Genomic DNA, 22,344 nt, shown 5'->3' on the forward strand with positions numbered 1-22,344 from the left:
TTTGTTAGGCCCACAGTGTCATCCTCTCTCTCACAGTTTTATTTCAACTCTAATTCGATATCTCATTTCATTTTTCACAGTTGCTAACATGGTTTTAGACTCGTTTGAAAAAAACGGGAATAAAATTCGATGAAAGTTACGGTTTATAGAACAAAATGCATTTTCAAAGGCCTGTAACATAAAGACCATTGAGACTCTCTCACGGCCTTATCTCGACTCTAATTCACCATCTGATTTCATTTTTATCGATGGTTTTAGACTAGGTTTCAGCAATAATTGAGAAAATTCCCGCACACACGGGAAATTGCTGAGACATTTTAGAAATTTGCGGCACGGTATATCATACACCGCCTAAAATAACAGATGGGAAAATGCCGAGATGGATTGGGGAAGGGGTGGGGCGGAAAGGGAGGGGCATGGGGGAAAGGGAGGGGGGAGGGGGAGGGGGGGTGGGGAAGGGGTAGGGCAGAAAGGAAGGGGTAGGGGGGAAAGGGAGGAGCATGGGGGAAAGGGAGGGGATGGGGAAGGGGTAGGGCAGAAAGGAAGGGGCATGGGGGAAAGGGAGGGGAAGGGAGGGGAGGGGGAGGAGGGGAAGGGGAGAGGGTAGGGTGGAGGGGGAAGGGAGGGAGGGGGAGGAGGGAAGGGGAGGGGAGGGATATAGATGGTTACTGGCAATTGATCACATCCACAAATGATGTAATCCACACAATTTATGTACTTTACATAACGTTAATAGGAATACATGGCCGTGTAGATGGGAAATACAGTTTGTTTGAAATAAATCACAAATATCAGATGAAAGTGAAAAAAAACCTATGTGGTGTGAATGGCAATGTTCCTCGCTGAAATGTGAAAAAACTGAATTACGTGCGAATGCATAACTGTGAGATTATGGCGGCAAAGTTGGAACATCATGTGATCGCTCTGAGCGAATCAGCGCGCTGCTCTGCGACCAGCTGAGATTCCATGTATAATGTTCCTCGCTGAAATGCGCTGAGGTAAATATGAATAAAAAATTCGATATATTTTCACTTTTACGTTTTGGCTAACTCGCTCGCGAACCTGACGAAGATCCTGAGCAAGGATCGCTACGTTAGCTACGCTACGTTACGCTACGTTCGCTACATTATGGCTAAAAATATGGATCTAAAGATGAAAGAAAAAAAAACCTATGTGGTGTGAATGGCAATGTTCCTCGCTGAAATGTGAAAAAACTGAATTACGTGCGAACGCATAACTGTAAGATTATGGCGGCAAAGTTGGAACATCACGTGATCGCTCTGAGCGAATCAGCGCGCTGCTCTGCCATTCCGGTCATAATATTCCTCGCTGAAATGCGCTGAGGTAAAAATATGGTTTAAAAATATTATGAAATAAATTTTTAGGTCGACCATGTTCGTACCAGGCTCAATGGCCATGTTTGTGCCAAATATCAAGTTCGTGAGCCCCTCCGTTTAGGAGTCTATCGGTAACATTACACACACACACACACACACACACACACACACACACACACACACACAAACTGTGTTTTACATATATATATAGATGTGCACGTACACTTTAAAGAAGTTTATTTTCGACAGCTTTAATTTTTTTAATGTCATTTTGCATGCTGTAACGAAAAGAGTAACTTTGGTTTTCGCGAGACAGGAAGGTGTAATGTAATGTTCTTATATGAAAATGAATGAATGATCGTTTTAAGGCCATTTTCCCCGCTAGAGCAGGGGTTAGCCTTGCGGGCCCCATGACAATCATGGTTCCCTGTTTGAAGCAATGTTTTTATGGCCGGATGCCAACCCTTAGTTGCCTCTTACGATGCGCAGGGATACGGTGTACCTATTCTAAATCGGGGTACACACCGTGATCATTCTTACCGGGAATGTTCTTATACACCGCCCTAAAAACATTTTTCCCAGGGACTTTTACATTTGAGCTGTATTCTTTATAGAGTTGGAATGTTTCATTGTTTAGATGTAGTCACAATATAAAGTTGCAATTAGGTACTCTGCACGTGGGGAGAAGGGTGGAGCATCGTTTATGTGTCGCCACCCGCGTTTGTAAATGCCATCTCCAAAATTAATAAAATAATGAGGGAACAGAACGAGACCGCCAATGAACGTTAACACAGACTTGCACGGGATGCTGAGCAACAAAGACATTGGAAGGTAATGTGTGCTCAGCAAACCTATACAAGAGCATCTGTAATGAATCCGGATGAAGTATCGGATAATATTGTTGAAGTTCATCATTGCGGTGCGAGTCCGATGACATCACCATGCGTGTACTGTTCTGCGAAACATTTCACTAATGAATGAACAGGATAAGGGGGGTGGATTTACACTGTGTTGCTGAGAGAGAAAAGTTAAATTACCTCTAATATTTGCCGTACCTGCTCGATTGGAACAACTGCCCAAGTGGGGAGCGGGAGAGGAGACTGAGGAAGGGGGAGAGGAGACTGAGGAAGGGGGAGAGGAGACTGAGGAAGGGGGAGAGGAGACTGAGGAAGGGGGAGAGGAGACTGAGGGAGGGGCAGAGGAGACTGAGGGAGGGGGAGAGGAGACTGAGGGGGGGGGAGAGGAGACTGGGTGAGGGGGAGAGGAGACTGGGTGAGGGGGAGAGGAGACTGGGTGAGGGGGAGAGGAGACTGGGGGAGGGGGAGAGGAGACTGGGGGAGGAGGGAGAGGAGACTGGGTGAGGAGGGAGAGGAGGGAGACTGGGTGAGGGGGAGAGGAGACTGGGGGAGGGGGAGAGGAGACTGGGGGAGGAGGGAGAGGAGACTGGGGGAGGAGGGAGAGGAGAGGAGACTGCGGGAGGAGGGAGAGGAGACTGGGGGAGGAGGGAGAAGAGACTGGGGGAGGAGGGAGAGGAGACTGGGGGAGGAGGGAGAGGAGACTGGGGGAAGAGGGAGAGGAGACTGGGGGAGGAGGGAGAGGGGACTGGGGGAGTAGGGAAAGGGGACTTGGGGGAGGAGGGAGAGGGGACTGGGGGAGGAGGGAGAGGGGACTGGGGGAGGAGGGAGAGGGGACTGGGGGAGGAGGGAGAGGGGACTGGGGGAGGAGGGAGAGGGGACTGGGGGAGGAGGGAGAGGGGACTGGGGGAGGAGGGAGAGGGGACTGGGGGAGGAGGGAGAGGAGACTGGGGGAAGAGGGAGAGGGGACTGGGGGAAGAGGGAGAGGGGACTGGGGGAAGAGGGAGAGGGGACTGGGGGAAGAGGGAGAGGGGACTGGGGGAAGAGGGAGAGGGGACTGGGGGAAGAGGGAGAGGGGACTGGGGGAAGAGGGAGAGGGGACTGGGGAAGAGGGAGAGGGGACTGGGGGAAGAGGGAGAGGGGACTGGGGGAAGAGGGAGAGGGACTGGGGGAAGAGGGAGAGGGGACTGGGGGAAGAGGGAGAGGGGACTGGGGGAGATGGGACTGGGGGAGGAGGGAGAGGGGACTGGGGGAGGAGGGAGAGGAGACTGGGGGAGGAGGGAGAGGAGACTGGGGGGAGGAGGGAGAGGAGACTGGGGGGAGGAGGGAGAGGAGACTGGGGGGAGGACGGAGAGGAGACTGGGGGGAGGAGGGAGAGGAGACTGGGGGGAGGACGGAGAGGAGACTGGGGGGAGGAGGGAGAGGAGACTGGGGGGAGGACGGAGAGGAGCCTCGGGGGAGGAAGGACAGGAGACTGGGTGGAGGAGGGAGAGGAGACTGGGGGGAGGAGGGAGAGGAGACTGGGGGGAGGAGGGAGAGGAGACTGGGGGAGGAGGGAGAGGAGACTGGGGGAGGAGGGAGAGGAGACTGGGGGAGGAGGGAGAGGGGACTGGGGGAAGAGGGAGAGGAGACTGGGGGAAGAGGGAGAGGGGACTGGGGGAAGAGGGAGAGGGGACTGGGGGAAGAGGGAGAGGGGACTGGGGGAAGAGGGAGAGGGGACTGGGGGAGGAGGGGGAGGGGACTGGGGGAGGAGGGAGAGGAGACTGGGGGGAGGAGGGAGAGGAGACTGGGGGGAGGACGGAGAGGAGACTGGGGGGAGGACGGAGAGGAGACTGGGGGGAGAACGGAGAGGAGACTGGGGGGAGGAGGGAGAGGAGACTGGGGAGAGGACGGAGAGGAGACTGGGGGGAGGAGGGAGAGGAGACTGGGGGGAGGAGGGAGAGGAGACTGGGGGGAGGAGGGAGAGGAGACTGGGGGGAGGAGGGAGAGGAGACTGGAGGGAGGAGGGAGAGGAGACTGGGGGGAGGAGGGAGAGGAGACTGGGGGGAGGAGGGAGAGGAGACTGGGGGGAGGAGGGAGAGGAGACTGGGGGGAGGAGGGAGAGGAGACTGGGGGGAGGAGGGAGAGGAGACTGGGGGGAGGAGGGAGAGGAGACTGGGGGGAGGAGGGAGAGGAGACTGGGGGAGGAGGGAGAGGAGACTGGGGGAGGAGGGAGAGGAGACTGGGGGGAGGGGAGAGGAGACTGGGGGAGGGGAGAGGAGACTGGGGGAGGGGGTGAGGTGGAGTTGGGAGTGAGGAGTGAGTCTCAGTGAGGAGTCTCCTCAGACAGTGAGGAGTCTCCTGTTTTGTAAGTTTAACATCATGCAGTAATTTTCTGATTTAGGAACTTTCAACCTGGAGTACCAAAATTGACACCAAAAATTGCCACATCATGCCATGTACTTGCTGAGTCTGTTCCGCGTCTCATCCGTGCCGTATTTATTTTGGAGTAATATAAATGATTTATCAATTGACACAAAACCCCTGATGAACTGTCAATTGAATGGAAAATTAAAACTTGCCAACCTGTTGTGAACATGGACTGGTGTTTCATCTGCACTATGAACATCGCACTGCCATCTTCCTCTTCATTAATACCACGTTCGTCTGATTTGCACACATGCCTCGAAACGATACGGATCCACAATTCTCCCGAAAGCGTTTCCATCACTGATTTTATCTGCAATATGTTCTTCACAATCCCACTGATCAGTTTCAACCTACTGTGAGAACCTTTAGAGTTGCTAATGATGATCGGAATCCGAGCTCGACATGCACTGTTCTCCATGTAAAACCTTGATTTGGATCAAGATGAGTTCATAATGTGACGTCACTGGCAAAATCGACACTCGAGGGCTTTTGTCGACAATTTGTGATTGGCAAAAAAAAAACTGAATTTCAAAAAAAATTCCCTTCAAACTAGACTATGATTAATGATTTTAAATTGCACTTTCAATTTCAAATTTTCAATTCAAACAAAAAAATTGCACTTGGGTTCCCCTTTAAGAAGCATAAAGGTTTGGTTAGAACGCACCTGTGTACGAACTTTTGGCCTTTCACGGGTGCACTTGGTTAGGAAATTTTGCGGTACGGGCTGCAAGATATCAACTTTTTGGATGAGTTGATCAAAAAATTCTCCAAACCTTATTTGTGCAGAAGCTTTCTAACTGGTGCATTTCCAAGTACTTTTGGCTTCTTTAAAAGCTTGGTGAGCCGTTTCATGCTATAATCCTTGTCTGGCACATATGATGCACGTCCAGGCTGCCCCGATGGATTTTGTTGCCAGGGGTTTCTTCGCATGTGCGCCGAGCAATCTGGAGCGGATTATGCCATTTTGAAAGTCGCGTATTGGCCATTTGTAGTACCGCATCAGCATCCAGGATGACCTAGCTATTATGGACGATGAGTCTGACACTGCAGCAAAGCTTTTGTACATCAAGGGTCTTGACGATCTTTTTTTGAGGTGTTATGTTACTCACTTTTCACACATAAACGATCACTGTAATCTTTGTGAGATCATGGCACTTATGAGGTTTGAGCTTGTTGAAGAGAAAATAATTTTATATTGTGGGTAAAGTGTTTTGGACAATGTTCTGAGTCAAAAATAGGTAGCATATTTTTTTTAGCAGCATTTCATTAACATGTTTTGAAGGCTATAGGGAGACACTTCTGCCATGTCGGGTGCACTAAACCGCACCCCTTAGCGATGTGTGGCAATTTGGGAACGTGACTATGACAGTATGACATTCTCTTTCACCACTTTTTCCAAACAGTGGACACACTCCTCTAGGTGGGCCCAGAGGGGGCTCGAACGTCCAAGACATTGTACAGTATTGACGGTCCATCCCAGTAGTCAGGTTCAATGTTTTTTCGTTCAAAATTTTTGGAGATTAGCAAAACTATACATTTTTGGAATATTCAGAGCATGAGGAATCCAAAAATTAATGTTGGCATTTGCGAATAATTTTTGCCGAAAATGACACTCAGGACAGTGATGAAGATCTGTAAAAGCATATTCCTGAACGGTATAGACCTAGTAGGTCCTGTGTATAGGACTTATAGTTCAATCTGATACTAACAAGGCTGCTTTCTTGCTTTATAAACCCATACCTATAACTTCAAAGGACCTGCAATATCATGTATTATGTAATACAGTTATATCACAAATATAAAGGCAATGGTTTTCAACTACCTTTGTTTGTTGCTTTTCTATAACCCTGAGCACTATTTTGAGGCCTTTATTGGATTCCTTGACCCAGAAAACATAGGATTAGCATATTTAATTAAGTTTCTTGGTTGACTGGAAGCCGAGATAGCGCAAAATATGTATTTTATGACGGCCATTTTGAAAATCCAAAATGGGGGCCATGCAGGTGTCTGTGCAAATGTCAACATTGATTTTCGGATTCTCCATGCTCTGATGATTCCAAAAATGTACAGGTTTGCTAATCTTCCAAAATTTTGAACGAAATTATATTTGTTAACATAGTGAACCTGACTGCAGGAGACTTCAGGCTTATTTGGGTGTTGATGTGCAGTATAAACAGTTCTTACTTGTTTTTAAGTTATCAACACTTTACTAATCATCAATTTGAACTATAGATGCCCTTTTGCTTAACACTTCTGGAAGCCACAGTTGAGATAGCACAAAGCAGAATCAGAATAATGTGAAATGCAAACGAATTCAGCATTGGTAAAAGCCGAAGGAAGGTGTACAGCGTCCTTTCTGTCGCCCGAGTGTGGTCTTTACGTATAACTTTTGAAACGTTTTTGCCAACATCTCAGGTCGCCTACAAATTTTAATTTCCTGGCTATGCCCCCGATGAGATGGCAGGAGACTTTGTCCAATAATACGTGATCAATATATATATTTAAATTCTGCTTTAATCTTGTCACACCCGCCCCCTCCCCTCCCATGATATATTCTGCATACCTAGATTGAGAACCAATGCTCTTATCAGGCACAATACAAGAGAGTCCAGCACCACATGCAGAAAAGACAAAATAGTTTTGAAATCGTGGAAGAGAATTTGGTGTTCATGAGGATGCCTGTGGGTTGTTTCCCCCTCAGCGTTGAATACGTGACCGTGACGCCAGATGGGTTCAGATTCCGAGGGCAGACTTTCCAGTCGATGAATGGTCTCTTCCGCTGGTTCAAAGAGCATTTCAGGGATCCTATCCCAGGTGAGACAATGGTTCAAAACTTTGCCAGCATAATGTTAACAAGGATTCGAATCAAAGCTTATTTGTTTGGTTGTTTCAATTTTATAATGGCTTTGTTTATTTGTGCAATGGAGAAAATCCCATCTATTTTATTTTATTTTGTATCTCTCTAAGATTTTTCTCTTATTGAAGCATTTTCAATCACCGACATTGCTTATCCTTGCACTATATTGTCCTAACTGCTACCTTAATGGTTTGTGCTTCCTTAATAGCACCATTAAAGTGCCCCAAAATGGACGAACACAGTTTGTCAAATTTCCTGATTTTGAGATATTGTGTTTTATTTGTTCAATTCCCACTTTGTGTGGAGTTACTGTACGTTACTGAGTCCACCTATCGAAGGAACTACACCTCTGTGAGAGCTATGAGTTGTATGGAGACATAGAGGAGATACTGCAGATGTGATTTCATGTAAAAGCTGAAATTCGACAAAAATAGATGTACTACGTTCTTCCGTCTTTAGGCAGTATAAATATGGGGAGTTGGCTCAGCTCGACCTCTTCAGCACAACTTCTTGTCAATGGTTCCACCCACTTTAATTCCCCTCTCCGTGGAAAGTTTTAAATTGTGGATCAGTTACATCACCTCTGTCCGAATAACAAAGAATGAATGGGCATGTGAAGATGGCAATTCTCTTGCCATTCTTCAACATGCTCATTTGTCACATGTGTGCATTATTCAATTCTTCCTGCCCACTCAATTTTTTATTTATTTTTATTTTTTGTACACAAGATCGAGGCTCGTTTAAGAGCTAACATTAATCACAAAAAAAAAAAATGGACACATAAAACATTTAATAAAGGGAGCGGGAGACAAGATGGGGAGAGAGGGAAGCACACAAGTACAACAGTAGAGAACAGGGGCATCGGGAGATCTGTTGGAGGGAGAGGGCTTGTGGGGAAGAGGCATGGGAAGGGGGGGGGGGGGGAGAAGTGTAAAACACATGGACACTGCTAGGACTTCCAGGAAAGAAGTCTGTATTTCGTGAAATGTTGAAAAGTGAAATTCAAGAAAGTGAAAGTGAAATGCAGATCATGCCAGGACAACACAAGGTATTGATTAATGAAATGTCAGGATTTTAATAAGCACCTCTCTTTCCCCCCTCCCCCCTTCATCCTCCACATCCACTAATCCTCCATACCCAGGCGTGACTCCAGGCAGTGGCAGCAGCACCAGGCGGACACCTGGATCCTTGTCTAACACCCCAAGCAATATCAGCCTAGCAGGTACTTTCAATAAATTGGCCATTGTTGGAAATGTGTCGTGCAATGTGTGTCAACCAGCCGTTTCAAATGAAGTGGAACTGTCCCCTGTGATGTGATTCTAGCAATGGAGTTTGCATTTTTTTGGACAACTTTATTGTACCAAACAGAACTGGTGACAAGTCAATAATTCACCAGACGTATCAATAAATCAAACTGCTTGGACAAAAGCATAACTCTTAGCTTCCATGGCTGAATGTGAAGCAACAACAACGATTTCCATGGAGATGAATGATGAAAATCAAAACTCTTTGTTCACTAGTTTATTCTGCTTTTATCTCGTTTTCCTCCATTCCCATAGAATTGCAAAGAGCTGTGAGCTCTTTGGGTCCTGGTGTTACATCTCAGATGTACAATGCTTTGGCAACAGTTACAGGGCAAACCCCAAGTGGAACACCGGCGCAGTGGGGTCCTTCCGGTGGACAGTACCCCTTTGGAGGATCGAGCGCATACCACGTATGTTGAGGGCCAGGGGGTTTTCATAGATAATGGAGGCTTGTGTAAATAGTAGGCACCGTTTAAGAATATTTGAACGGAGGCATATGGGGTGATTATGTGGCCCAAAGGGTACACAGATGTTCAAATGAACAAATTGAATGTGCTTGAGATCTCATCTATTCTTTGTCCTGTGCTTCCCCTCCACGTTTCGATACGTTCTGCCTAATTACTACCCCTCCTCCTCAGTCATTCCCAACTCCAGCTCAGCAATCCCTTGCCACTCCACTACTTACTCCAGCATACCCCCATTCCACGCCGAACCAGCAACCCCTGACCACACCAAACCAGCAGCCCATTGTGACGCCAAACCAGCATCCCGTCACCACCCCAACGCAGTCCATCACCACACCGACCCAGCAATCCCTCTCTACTCCCACGCATCCTCTTTCAACGCCAAACCAGACCAGTTGGGGTGCTCCACCTGCATCGCTCCCCCGGGCAAGAACCCCTACCACGCCACGGTGAGATAAACGGAAAAAAAAGACGGGAAACTATTGGAACTAGAAAATAGTAAAATTTATTAATTATTATTTAAGTAATTAAGGATATTGTGCTGAGTTTTATTTCTTTTCCCCTGTTCAGCTAAAGATGAGGGAGTTGTGTGTACAGTGTTTTCATTGCTCTCATCTCACTGCCCATTCCAAGTTGCCCTCAAGGCATAGAGTCATTTGCAATGTGTAGCTGGTCTCACACTGAGACCAGTTAGGGCAGGCATATTAATAAGCCAGCTTGGTTTTCCTGACGACCCAAGAGCGACATGGCAAATGCATTGGGAATAGCATGATATCCAGAACTTAAAAATTCAAATACAGTCGACTCGGTCCTTACTTAACGTGACAGCTGCATTTTTGGAAAAATGTGACTTTAAGCGAAACAATATTAAACTAGAACGGGCACTCGGTAGAGCGCATACCTTCGCCGCAGCTACTGTTCTGTACTTGGCATGGGAGTGTAGGGAACAGAACAGTGAACAGTTTGGTGCTGATTTCATGCAAATCGGATAAGAATTGACCGAGTTATGACAAACAAGATCGGGCATTGAATTCTGAACATTTTGGCATTAGTTGCATGCCAATTGGATAAAAATTGACCGCGCTATGGTAAAAATACGATTTTGACCTTTTCGTGACCTTGACCTTGACCTTTGACCCGATTGCTCCCAAAATCTAATCAAATGTGTCCCGTATAATAACCAATCATCCCACCAAATTTCATGCAATTCGGTTGAATACTTTTTGAGTTATGCGAATAACATACACACACACACACAGACATACAAATAAATACACAGCGATCAAAACATAACCTTCCGCTTTTGCGAAGGTAACAAATCACATCTTCCATAATAACTAATGTATGCACTGCAGTTAGGTTCTTTTGAACATTTCTCGTCAGAAAAAAACATTAAAAGTTTAAATACTCTACATGTATGATACATTCCTAAATGAAATACCATTTTTAAATAGAATGAATTTCTAAGTATGAAACAAATATAATTTAAAACTAGAACGGGCACTCGGTAGAGCGCATACCTTCGCCGCAGCTACTGTTCTGTACTTGGTAAAAATACGATTTTGACCTTTTCGTACGATTTCGATTTCGATTACGATTACGATTACGATTTCGTACCTTTACGTACAATTCACCCGATTGCTCCCAAAATCTAATCAAATGTGTCCCGTATAATAACCAATCATCCCACCAAATTTCATGCGAATCGGTTGAATACTTTTTGAGTTATGCGAATAACATACACACACACACACAGACATACAAATAAATACACAGCGATCAAAACATAACCTTCCGCTTTTGCGAAGGTAATAAGGTAACACTCACCAGTGGTGTTTGTAGAGGTGGGGGAGGTTGAGGGGTGAGTGGTGGTGTGAAGAGGCACAATTGTTTTGATTTTCGATCCAGATGGCCAAGAGTCTTTCCATATTTCCCATGATGCTGCTTCTAGTACGGCTTACCTTGGTAGCACTTAAAGGTGTCACACTTTGCGTGCTTTATTTGATTTTGTCAGCATTACTATGAATTGTTCTTACCGTTGTAGGAGGTAACCCAAGAGCCTTAAGGAGTTGAATTGCACGTCAAACAATATCAAAATGACGTGATACAACTGTTCATCGTTTACATACGCCTTTTTCAACACAACACAAAGTAGTTTGCTGTGGCTTGCTTGCAAACGATGTAATAGCGAATATTGCGACGTCAAAAGTATATATGTTCTCTATTGTATCAGTGACGTTGTAACAAAACAACTTTCACCGAATCGACATTAAGTGGGGAATTACTGTGCTTAAAAGGACTGCCTTTGGGTGAATTTGAACTCTCAAGTCCTGGGATACCAAACGCATAACATCAAGGTGCATCCAGGAAAGAGTAAAAGGTTACATTGAGGAGATTGGTGTGGTGCTCGACTGTTAACACGAGCCTCGTTTATTACCACATGTGCCCGGACCGATCTCATTGTACTCCGATGTTCTTCCCGTCCCCGGCCATATCTCAGCTCCACGCCGACCGCCACCGACTGGGCCAAGATGGCCGAGCAGTGGCGACAGAAGCGCGAGCAGGAGCAACGGAGGCAAAAGGGAGCTGCGGGAATCCGGGGAGGCGTTGGGGCAGCAGGGAGACTTGGTTTGACACCAACCCCAAGCCCCAGCCCTGCATCGGAGAGCTTGCCATTCTCTACAGCCGGTGATGCAACTCCTTTGCTCGATGAGACCGATCGGTAGTTTTTGGTTTTTATCTCCATTTTTGTTTCCGCTTAGACTTGGGGGGAAGGGTTGTGATGTTTGGGGGTTGGGAGATGAACATGGACATCAGCAGTGTAAAGCAGGGTAATCGAATGGGAGGTAATCCGAGAAAAGCTTGGAAATATAAAATACATAAGGAGAGTGTTTAATGCTTTGTTTTTACTGATATTCATTCTTCTCTGATGATTGTTCCACTGCAATGTGATCGCAGCACACGCTGCGTAAAATGTTTATAGAGCAGTGTCGGCCTCCAAACAACTCATGAAAATGGACCATGAGGTTATGATTAATTAAATACGTTTATTGTCCACAAATGCGCTTCCTCTCTCCTCTCCCTTCTCCTCCCCTCACTTCCCATCTACTCTCTCTCTCTCTCCCACGTGACGTTTGCATCCTTGAAGCATTTTTCATTTGCCCATGCACTAATATTTTTGTCACATGTTAATGATGGAAAATGTTATTTGGTAAAATAAACTGCCATTGTGGGATGGCTGGTTTTTTCTCTATGAATAAAAACCCTACTTGGAACGTTGGAATGCGATTATACTATGTGCCATCGAGAATCGACCCTCCCTACTCCCCCACAAATCCCCCCCAATTCCAACAAATACGATATCGAGCAGAAAAGGCATATAGTCCACCTGTACATCTCTAAAATAAAGGTGCATACCAGATCAAAACCATTGGACAAATAAGAGCAGGGTGTTAAACCATAATTACAATTTAATAATCCACCATGCACATGCTGTTAATGGAAATATAATCTGCTATGCCCGTGCTGTACTGTTAATTGTAATTATTATAACGTATGTGTAATGATCGGCCGGACACATTGTGCTGACTGTTTTAATACAACACAAGAAGTATCGCTCGCTGGCAGGTGTGTGATGTGAGATGCAATGGGAAAGAAACACTTTATGGGAATTATCCTTTGCTCTTTAGCTACATCTAGATAAATTATAGATCTTCCACAAACCTCGACTTTGTGGACAATAAAAATGTATTTAGTGGAAGCACGTGTGACGTCATGGTTTATTAGCATTATTATGTTGGACACCAGACCGCATGGCCTTCACAAATCACTGTGAATTTGGCTGAAGTTGCTTTTGCTGGTTTATGGTGGTTTGTCATGTAGTGGTAGAAAGTGAAAAGTTTAATATTGATCAGATGTTTTAAAATGTTTATTTTACTCTAATAAATTGTGTTAACTTTGTATTTGTGGGGAAAATTCATTTTCATTCATGTTTTAATCTTGCACCAACTTTAATCAAGCCATCTCTGTGGGGGCAACTAGTGTGAATGGGTTGGGAAGTTGGGAAATGGGTTGGGAAATGAATGGGAAGGGGAGTTCAATGAGTGTGTAGTGGGTGGGGTGTTCAACTGGTGTGTAGGGTTTGGGCGGTGGTTCAACTGGTGCACAGAGTTGTTGGGGGGGGCCGGGAAATGAGGAGGGGGGGGGGGGGCTGGATTCAACTGGTGCTTATGGGGGTTGAGGTATTAATTCAAGCTTGTGGGTAAATGGGAGGTTCAGGCTAGTTCATGGTGAGGGGGTGTTCACACCAGTGTGGGGTTTATGTTTTTTGTAGTTAAAATGTTTTTTTTTTTTTTTTTGTAATGTCGCCATCTGATAATGGTTTCCAAGTCCTTGATCGTGATAGGAATGCCTTTTCATCTGAATCAAAGTTAATTTATGCCTCTGCCAACGAAGTTGCCAGTTGCAACTGAAGGGATTTAAATTAAACTTGGTACAAGTATGTACCAAGTATGTACAATAATGTGGGCGAAAGGATATCATCGTGATGTTGAAGAGTTCCGTTCTAGTTAATTATATGATTTTCGTTGTTGAATAGTTTTGACGTTTTTCGTATTACAATTGTTCTCATTTTATTTTTGTATACAAGATCGAGGCTCGTGTAAGAGCTAGCATTAATCCCCAAAAAAATAAAAACGGACACATAAAAAACATAACAAAGGGAGCGGGAGACAAGATGGGGAGAGAGGGGGAAGCACACAAGTACAGCAGTAAAGAACAGGGACATCGGGAGATATGTGGGAGGGAGACGACTTGGGGGGGGGGGTGGGGTGCATGGGAAGGGAAGGGGGGTGGGAGAGGTATAAAACACATGGACACTGCTTGGACTTAGAGGAAAGAAGTCGGTATTTCAAAAAAAGTGGATCTGGGGTGAAATTAACAGGGGTAGAAAAGATCAAGGTTTTGGATGGGGGAAGCTAAGATATGGTGGTGAACAGCTGTTTTAAAGACCTGGAGGGTGGAGTGGGATTGAAGAGAGTGAGGGACTTTGTTCCAGAGACAGGAGAAAAGAGGAATGAAAGAGTGAAGGTGAGCAGAGAGTCTTGATTTGGGCAGTTTCACCAGAAGAGGTTTGCTGGCAGATCTTGTGCGACCTGCAGGAATATTTGGGGGACAGCACAGACAGAGCTGGGTGAGCAAGGCCGGAGAGGAGTCTGTCAAAGACAGCATGGCCACCAACCTGCCTGCGGTGAGTGAGTGAAATGCCCTCAGAGTCAGCTTCATCGTGAGAGATTCCAATGATTCGGAAAGTTTTGGTTTCAACAGCATGAAGCTGGTTGTGAGGCAGGAGCACCAGCCTAGAGGGAAGAGCAGTATTCCATTGAGCTGTGGATGAAAGCCTTGTATGTGGTGAAGAGCTCAGAAGTGCTAAGGAAGGACTTCGCACGACGGAGGATGCCCAGTTGGCGACTGGCTTTGGAGGCCAGCTTGGAAATGTGGTTTTACCAGGAAAGATCATGGCAGATAGTGAGACCCAAAAGATAGAGTGACAGAACTTCTTGGAGAGGATTGTTGAGAAAGTAGATGGGAGGGTTGTCCAGTCGGTCTTTTCGGAGAGACATAGTGAGAGTGTGAGATTTGTCAGGATTGAAAGACATGTTCCACTTGTTTGACCAGTCTGCGATTTTGTCCAGGTCTGCAGAGAGTGAGGCGGCTGAAGACTGCCGATCTGAGGGAAGAGGTATGGAGCAACAGAGAGTGGAGTCATCAGCAAAGAGATAGAGAGGATTTTCCAGAGTTGGAGAGATCATTGATGAAGACCAGAAAAAGCACAGGGCCCAGAACACTGCCATGGGGAACTCCAGGCTGAACAGGAAGGGGAGATGAGAGAAATCCATTCAGGGCCACCGTTGACTACGACCAGAGAGGAAGTCCGCAAGCTATGTGTGGAGAATTCCATGGATACCATGGGAGGAGAGTTTGGTGAGCAGAGCGGGGTGCCAGACCGTATCGAAGGCACGTGATATGTCAAGGGAGACGGCTCTGATTTCCTGTTTGGCATTGAGGACCTCCATCCATTGTTGAGACAGCAGAAGCAGCATGTCCAGAGGAGAATGACCTGGTCTGAATCCAAATTGATGATCAGCGATCAAGCCATTGGAGAAGAGGAAGGATTTGATATCTGAAGCAATGATGGATTCCATGACTTTGCTGATTATAATTGGGAGCAGGCTGATTGGTCTGTAGTTGCAAGGATCTGTTTATGCACCTTTTTTGTGTAAAGCGGTAATGTTGGCTGATTTACAAACTGATGGCAGATGACCTTGAGCAAAGGAGAGGGTGAAGAGAACAGAGAGAGGGTGAGATAGAGTGGCAGAGTAGGATTTTAGGACCGGTGGGCTGATGCCGTCTGGTCCAGTTGCAGAATCAGAGTCTAGGTTTGACAGAAACTTCACCTTGTCAGGAGAGGAGGACACAGAGTCCAGGAGCAGCTGAGTTCGACTGGGTAAGGTGGGAACAGAGAGAGATGGGTTTGGGACACAATATTTTGAGGCAAACACCGTGTTGAGGCATTCAGCTTTTTCACGTTGTGCTTTTTTGTTTATTAAATGTAAAACAACTTGAACGATGCTTTTAAACTCGCATTATATTGTTTTCTAAGCTTTGCTTACCAGTTAAGGAATAAACCTCCATCAGTCTATTCATTGGAAGGATAATTGCAACAACGACCAAAGGTAAGGGAAGTGGAGCATGATAGGGGATGTGGGAGCAAAGGTAAGGGAGGTTTTGAGTATAAACAGAAAGGAGGTGAAAAAGTCCACCATGTATTTGTATCTAATAAATGTCTGCACCTGCTTTGAGGTACCTGCTTTACAAGGTACCTGATTTATTAGATACCTGTTTTATTAGGTACCAACTGTATTATTCGTATCTGCTTTATTATTTGATACCTGCTTTATTAGGTACCTTTTTTATTGGGTACCTGCTTCATTAGGTACCTGCTTTTTTGCAAGGAACCTGCTTTATTTTTTCGATACCTGCTTTATAAGGTACTTGCTTTATTATTAGGTACCTGCTTTATTAGGTACATGCTTTTAAAAGTACCTGCTGTATTATAAGGTACCTACTTTATTATAAGGTACCTGCTTTATTGGTGGCAGAGTTCAGCATCACCTCTGCCACCGAAGGTGGATGGAGGTTATATTTTCACCCCTGCCTGGCTGTTTGTTTGTTTGTTTGTCTCTTTGTGAACAAGATATCTCAGTCGTGGACGAAATTTGGCAAAGAGATAGTGTATGTGACAAGGACGAAATGATTAGATTTTGGTGAAGATCCGGATTCGGATCCGGCTACTAGAATTTTTAAAGTGAATCTTCACCATTGGGAGATATGGCCAAAAACGAGGGGTTGATCAGGGTATGAAAGACTGGACCTATGGTGATTCCTGTGATTGATTTTGATTAAATGTGATTCTGTATTGTGATTTTCAGGTCTACTCTGAGATGCAAAACGTAAACTGTTCACTAGGCGGAGGTATGCTCTCTACTGAGTGCCGTTCTCGTTCAGTGTATCTGCTTTTTTTATTAGGTACCGTGAAATGGGGTGAATAGGGCCAAAAACTGAAAAAAGTTCGGAAACTCTTTTCGCTGAAAATTGATAACCACACTGATTTGTTGATATTTGGGTTGAAAGTGTTCTCTTGTTTTTTTTAAAGCAACTTATAGTCCCTATTAACCCCATATATGGGTTAACTAGGAATAAATAGGATTTTTATGGCTGCCCCTATTCACCCCGTTTTACGGGTGAATAGGGACAGTCACTAATACAAAAAAATAATAATCAAGAAATAGGGACAGTTTGGAGAAACCTTTTATCCCATATTATTATTTTTTTTTTTTTTTTTTTTCATTGGCACCGTGGTTTATATTATGGGTGCATATTATGTGCATCCACCTGAGCTATCAATTTAGCAATAAGTTGGAAACTCAGGATTGTTTCTTGATTATTCTTTTTTTTGTATTAGTGACTGTCCCTATTCACCCGTAAAATTGGGTGAATAGGGACAGCCATAAAATCCTATTTATTCCTATTTAACCCATATATGGGGTTAAAGGGACTATAAGTTGCTTTTAAAAAAAACAAGAGAACACTTTCAACCCAAATATCAACAAATCAGTGTGGTTATCAATTTTCAGCGAAAAAAGTTTCCGAACTTTTTTTCAGTTTGTGTCCCTATTCACCCCATTTCACGGTACCTGCTTTAGTCGGTGCCTCTTCTATAAGGTAACTGATTTATTAGATATCTTTATAAGGTACCTGCTTTATACGGTTGCCTTCCTTCCAATCCAGGTTACCCTTTTTCCTCCACTCCTCTTTTCTGGTTTATTCACTCCCTTGCTGATGTTGTCCAGACCACTATTCTGAGCCTCGATCTTATGCACAAAAGGTCTTAACTTGACAAAGATGTCGTCCCACATGAAGACCAATGCGGTATAAACGTCGGACTTAAGCCTTTGCGTACAGGAAACGGTGGATCGACTTAATTGGTGATGTACTTGTTGGGCCTTTTTCAGCTGCTTGTCCAATGAATCGTTGAAACTCTAAATTTGACTTTTTTGAACGTACTTACTTACAATTACATCATATGCATGTGGGGAAAATTAATCGATATTGTATTGCTTGTAGAACATATAGTTCAGAATATATGTGTGCTTTGGGTTGAAACTTCGTTCCACGATGCGCCATGTCATTTGCAGCCAATGACGCATCGCTTTGGAACCAAACAAACGCCAATAACCAACGGGATAAAGCAATCGGAGACGCAAGTTAGCCAATCAAAAAGCTCATTACAGCGCACTCACTCAGCCAATAAGAAGCATCGTTAGGAGAAGCAGTCGGCGCAGAAGCCAATAGGGAGGATGTACGTCAGCGCAGCTGGCAGGACATCAACCATTTAGAATTGGCGTTGGAGTGGTGCGGTAATCTGGGAGCCAATGGGGTGAGGCGTTATTGCACGGAACATGGAGGATTTCCTTCGGGCGCTCTCCTTCTGTGGTGAGGGAAGACGTCGGAGGAAAGTATTTTTTTTTCGGTGGAAAGTCAACGGGACGGATCGGAACAACTTCTGCGTCGCTGAAAATGACTCGGTGCATCTGAGAAAAATATTTTAAAAATTCGATGTCGATCTCGTGCCTTCGCAGGCGCCGATTTTCGCGCCTTTTCTCGGGGAAGAGGCGCGGGGCGGGGCCGTAGAGATTTATTTAATTTGCTGTGTATTTTTATTTCTGCTTCGTCTGTTTTTCACTTTTTTCCCCCTCACAGCCGATCAAAAAGATTTCGTTCGTTTGATTTTATATTTCCCTTTCGTTTTTTAAAATATTCTCTAATTAGTAAATACCGAATTGTTTTAGATTCGAGCTTTTTTTTTTTTTTTTCAAGATATCGTCAAAATTGATTTTTCAGTTCGAAATGTTTCGGCTTTACCAGATAAATCGAGTTTGAGATTCTTGATTCGTTCGTTTTGAGCTCGTTCGGTGAATCCTTCCTCGATCGGAACGTTGAAACGGATTTTTTTTTTTGGGGGGTTTTCTGTTGTGGATGGTCCTTGAGTCTTGTTACCTCGTGAACTCGTTCTCCACTCTTTTATTAATCATTGTTTGATAGGAATATCTTGTATTTGTGTTGCTGTTCACAACACCAACGGACCCACAACGTGAGGAGAGTTTATATTGTTGACAAGACACGTACTGGACCGCCCTGTACACACAGCATCTGGTTCTAATACATCTCCGCACTTTTAATCTGTGACTGCCCACTGCGATTTGCTCGTGTCTCACAGGAGTAGTTGTGCATCTGACGGCCTGAAGCTTATACACCGTCCAAAAGCGATAGACCATTAATCTTCATTATTTCAGGTTACAAGGCACTTGGACACAAGAGGACGCCATTCGGCACATTATGTCTGCGCAATATCAACACCACATTAATCCATATCGATTTGTCTTAATTTCAGGGGCAGGAAGATGACGAGGTGTGGGAGGGGGCTTCGACTGCATCCACTCGCACTCACAGACATCTCAATCAATATACGCATGTACGCCATCACCACTCATCCGGACCCATCCACACCCAAACTACCTCCCAGCCCTGCCAATGTCCATTGTCCATGCACTCCCCGATCTCCAATGTTTCCGGGTTTTAAACTTCGTTTCTGGATCATGAGTTTTATTTTTGTGAACGTGTTTCTCCAACTTCCATGTGCCTGTGCCCTTTTCTCGTTGCACGGCTGTTATTTCTGTGCAAGTAGTGCAATTTGAAAAGGGCATCGGAATGTGGATCCATCACATTGTGCTTGGTTGTGGAATGGTCGTGAGTCAGGGTCGGATCAACCTGTTGTGGACCCCCGTTTGGGGAACCATTGCAAAAGACAGGAGATCGACACAGACGTGGTCTTTAACACAACACACAGCTGTGTAGACGTTTTATTTACAATATTTACAAGTTCAAGTTGCACATGGAGGTGGCTGCCACGAGGGTACCAACAATGCCAGCTCCTAGGGCACAAAGACATATACACAATTGTACGTAAAATGAAAAAGTCTAAATAAAACGGTGGATTAAAAACAGCCTGCAATTTGCGGGTCCCACGAAGATCGATACATGTTTTTTATGGAAGGATGGCCGAGACTACAGGTACGCACACTCACCTCGAGGCTGTCGAGCCAGGGTTGGATTCCCGACCCAGCTATGAACTGTCAGCCTGATGTTTCACAGGCAGGATGGTGTGTGGTGTGTGTGTGTGTGTCGTTCCTCGAATGGATGTAAACGGGATTTCATTTGTGGACGTTAAAGATCCCATGGTGTCTGTCCTTCGTGTAGAGCAGATGAACAATTTTTAAATTCCTGCCCTAATTAGTCGAACGGCTCGGGACAAGCTTCCCCCGGCCAACACCACAATAATGGTGTCTGTTGTGGAAGAAGATCGCGATGAGTACAATGAAAATAAAGTTGCTGTGGGCCCCTTCTGATTGTGGCCTTGACGCCATTGTGAACCCGGCATTGCAGTGAGTATGCAGAAAGAGTGTGAGATGGCGGAGATGAAAGTGACAGCGTGGTGAAGATCACCTGGTGAATGTTAGTTGTGAGAATTGGAACGTTGGCAGATAGCAGAGATTACGATTATAGCAGTGAGGATAGGAACGTGGTGCGTGAAATGGTAGTGAGGATAGGAACGTGGTGAGTGAAATGGTAGTGAGGATAAGAACCTGGTGAGTGAAATGGTAGTGAGGATAGGAACGTAGTGAGGATAGGAACGTGGTGAGTGAAATGGTAGTGAGGATAGGAACGTAGTGAGGATAGGAACGTGGTGCGTGAAATGGTAGTGAGGATAAGAACCTGGTGAGTGAAATGGTAGTGAGGATAGGAACGTGGTGAGTGAAATGGTAGTGAGGATAAGAACCTGGTGAGTGAAATGGTAGTGAGGATAGGAACGTAGTGAGGATAGGAACGTGGTGAGTGAAATGGTAGTGAGGATAGGAACGTGGTGCGTGAAATGGTAGTGAGGATAAGAACCTGGTGAGTGAAATGGTAGTGAGGATAGGAACGTAGTGAGGATAGGAACGTGGTGAGTGAAATGGTAGTGAGGATAGGAACGTAGTGAGGATAGGAACGTAGTGAGTGAAATGGTAGTGAGGATAGGAACGTAGTGAGTGAAATGGTAGTGAGGATAGGAACGTAGTGAGTGAAATGGTAGTGAGGATAGGAACGTAGTGAGTGAAATGGTAGTGAGGATAGGAACGTGGTGAGTGAAATGGTAGTGAGGATAGGAACGTGGTGAGTGAAATGGTAGTGAGGATAGGAACGTTGTGAGTGAAATGGTAGTGAGGATAGGAACGTGGTGAGTGAAATGGTAGTGAGGATAGGAACGTAGTGAGTGAAATGGTAGTGAGGATAGGAACGTAGTGAGTGAAATGGTAGTGAGGATAGGAACGTAGTGAGTGAAATGGTAGTGAGGATAGGAACGTTGTGAGTGAAATGGTAGTGAGGATAGGAACGTTGTGAGTGAAATGGTAGTGAGGATAGGAACGTGGTGAGTGAAATGGTAGTGAGGATAGGAACGTTGTGAGTGAAATGGTAGTGAGGATAGGAACGTGGTGAGTGAAATGGTAGTGAGGATAGGAACGTTGTGAGTGAAATGGTAGTGAGGATAGGAACGTTGTGAGTGAAATGGTAGTGAGGATAGGAACGTTGTGAGTGAAATGGTAGTGAGGAGAGGAACCTGGTGAGTGAAATGGTAGTGAGGAGAGGAACGTGGTGAGTGAAATGGTAGTGAGGAGAGGAACCTGGTGAGTGAAATGATAGTGAGGAGAGGAACCTGGTGAGTGAAATGGTAGTGAGGAGAGGAACGTGGTGAGTGAAATGGTAGTGAGGAGAGGAACCTGGTGAGTGAAATGGTAGTGAGGAGAGGAACGTAGTGAGTGAAATGGTAGTGAGGAGAGGAACATGCTGAGTGAAATGGTAGTGAGGAGAGGAACGTAGTGAGTGAAATGGTAGTGAGGAGAGGAACGTAGTGAGTAAAATGGTAGTGAGGAGAGGAACCTGGTGAGTGAAATGGTAGTGAGGAGAGGAACCTGGTGAGTGAAATGGTAGTGAGGAGAGGAACGTGGTGAGTGAAATGGTAGTGAGTAGAGGAACGTGGTGAGTGTAATGGTAGTGAGGAGAGGAACCTGGTGAGTGAAATGGTAGTGAGGAGAGGAACCTGGTGAGTGAAATGGTAGTGAGGAGAGGAACCTGGTGAGTGAAATGGTAGTGAGGAGAGGAACCTGGTGAGTGAAACCTTGGTGAGGAGTGGAACCTGGTGAGTGAAATGGTAGTGAGGAGAGGAACTTGGTGAGTGAAATGGTAGTGAGAAGCGGAACCTGGTGAGTGAAATGGTAGTGAGGAGAGGAACGTAGTGAGTGAAATGGTAGTGAGGAGAGGAACCTGGTGAGGTAATGGTAGTGAGGAGAGGAACGTAGTGAGTGAAATGGTAGTGAGGAGAGGAACGTAGTGAGTGAAATGGTAGTGAGGAGAGGAACCTGGTGAGTGAAATGGTAGTGAGGAGAGGAACCTGGTGAGTGA

At 45.4% G+C, this 22,344-nt stretch overlaps 1 protein-coding gene across 2 annotated transcripts in view; it reads left to right on the forward strand.

The window, feature by feature from the left end:
- Positions 1 to 12,504, forward strand: part of SUPT6H (SPT6 homolog, histone chaperone and transcription elongation factor) — a 163,235-nt gene extending 150,731 nt beyond the window's left edge. For both annotated transcript variants that reach the window (XM_068113463.2, XM_068113464.2), the window contains exons 34-38: positions 7,302 to 7,414; positions 8,599 to 8,679; positions 9,017 to 9,171; positions 9,400 to 9,674; positions 11,726 to 12,504. In XM_068113463.2, the coding sequence (XP_067969564.1) occupies positions 7,302 to 7,414; positions 8,599 to 8,679; positions 9,017 to 9,171; positions 9,400 to 9,674; positions 11,726 to 11,951 (850 nt within the window). In that variant the 3' untranslated portion in view covers positions 11,952 to 12,504. The remainder of the gene's footprint in view (positions 1 to 7,301; positions 7,415 to 8,598; positions 8,680 to 9,016; positions 9,172 to 9,399; positions 9,675 to 11,725) is intronic.
- The last annotated feature ends 9,840 nt before the right edge of the window (positions 12,505 to 22,344 follow it).

This window comes from Myxine glutinosa, chromosome 4, assembly GCF_964187855.1.
Source record: "Myxine glutinosa chromosome 4, kmMyxGlut1.1, whole genome shotgun sequence".
NCBI classification, from domain to species: domain Eukaryota; kingdom Metazoa; phylum Chordata; class Myxini; order Myxiniformes; family Myxinidae; genus Myxine; species Myxine glutinosa.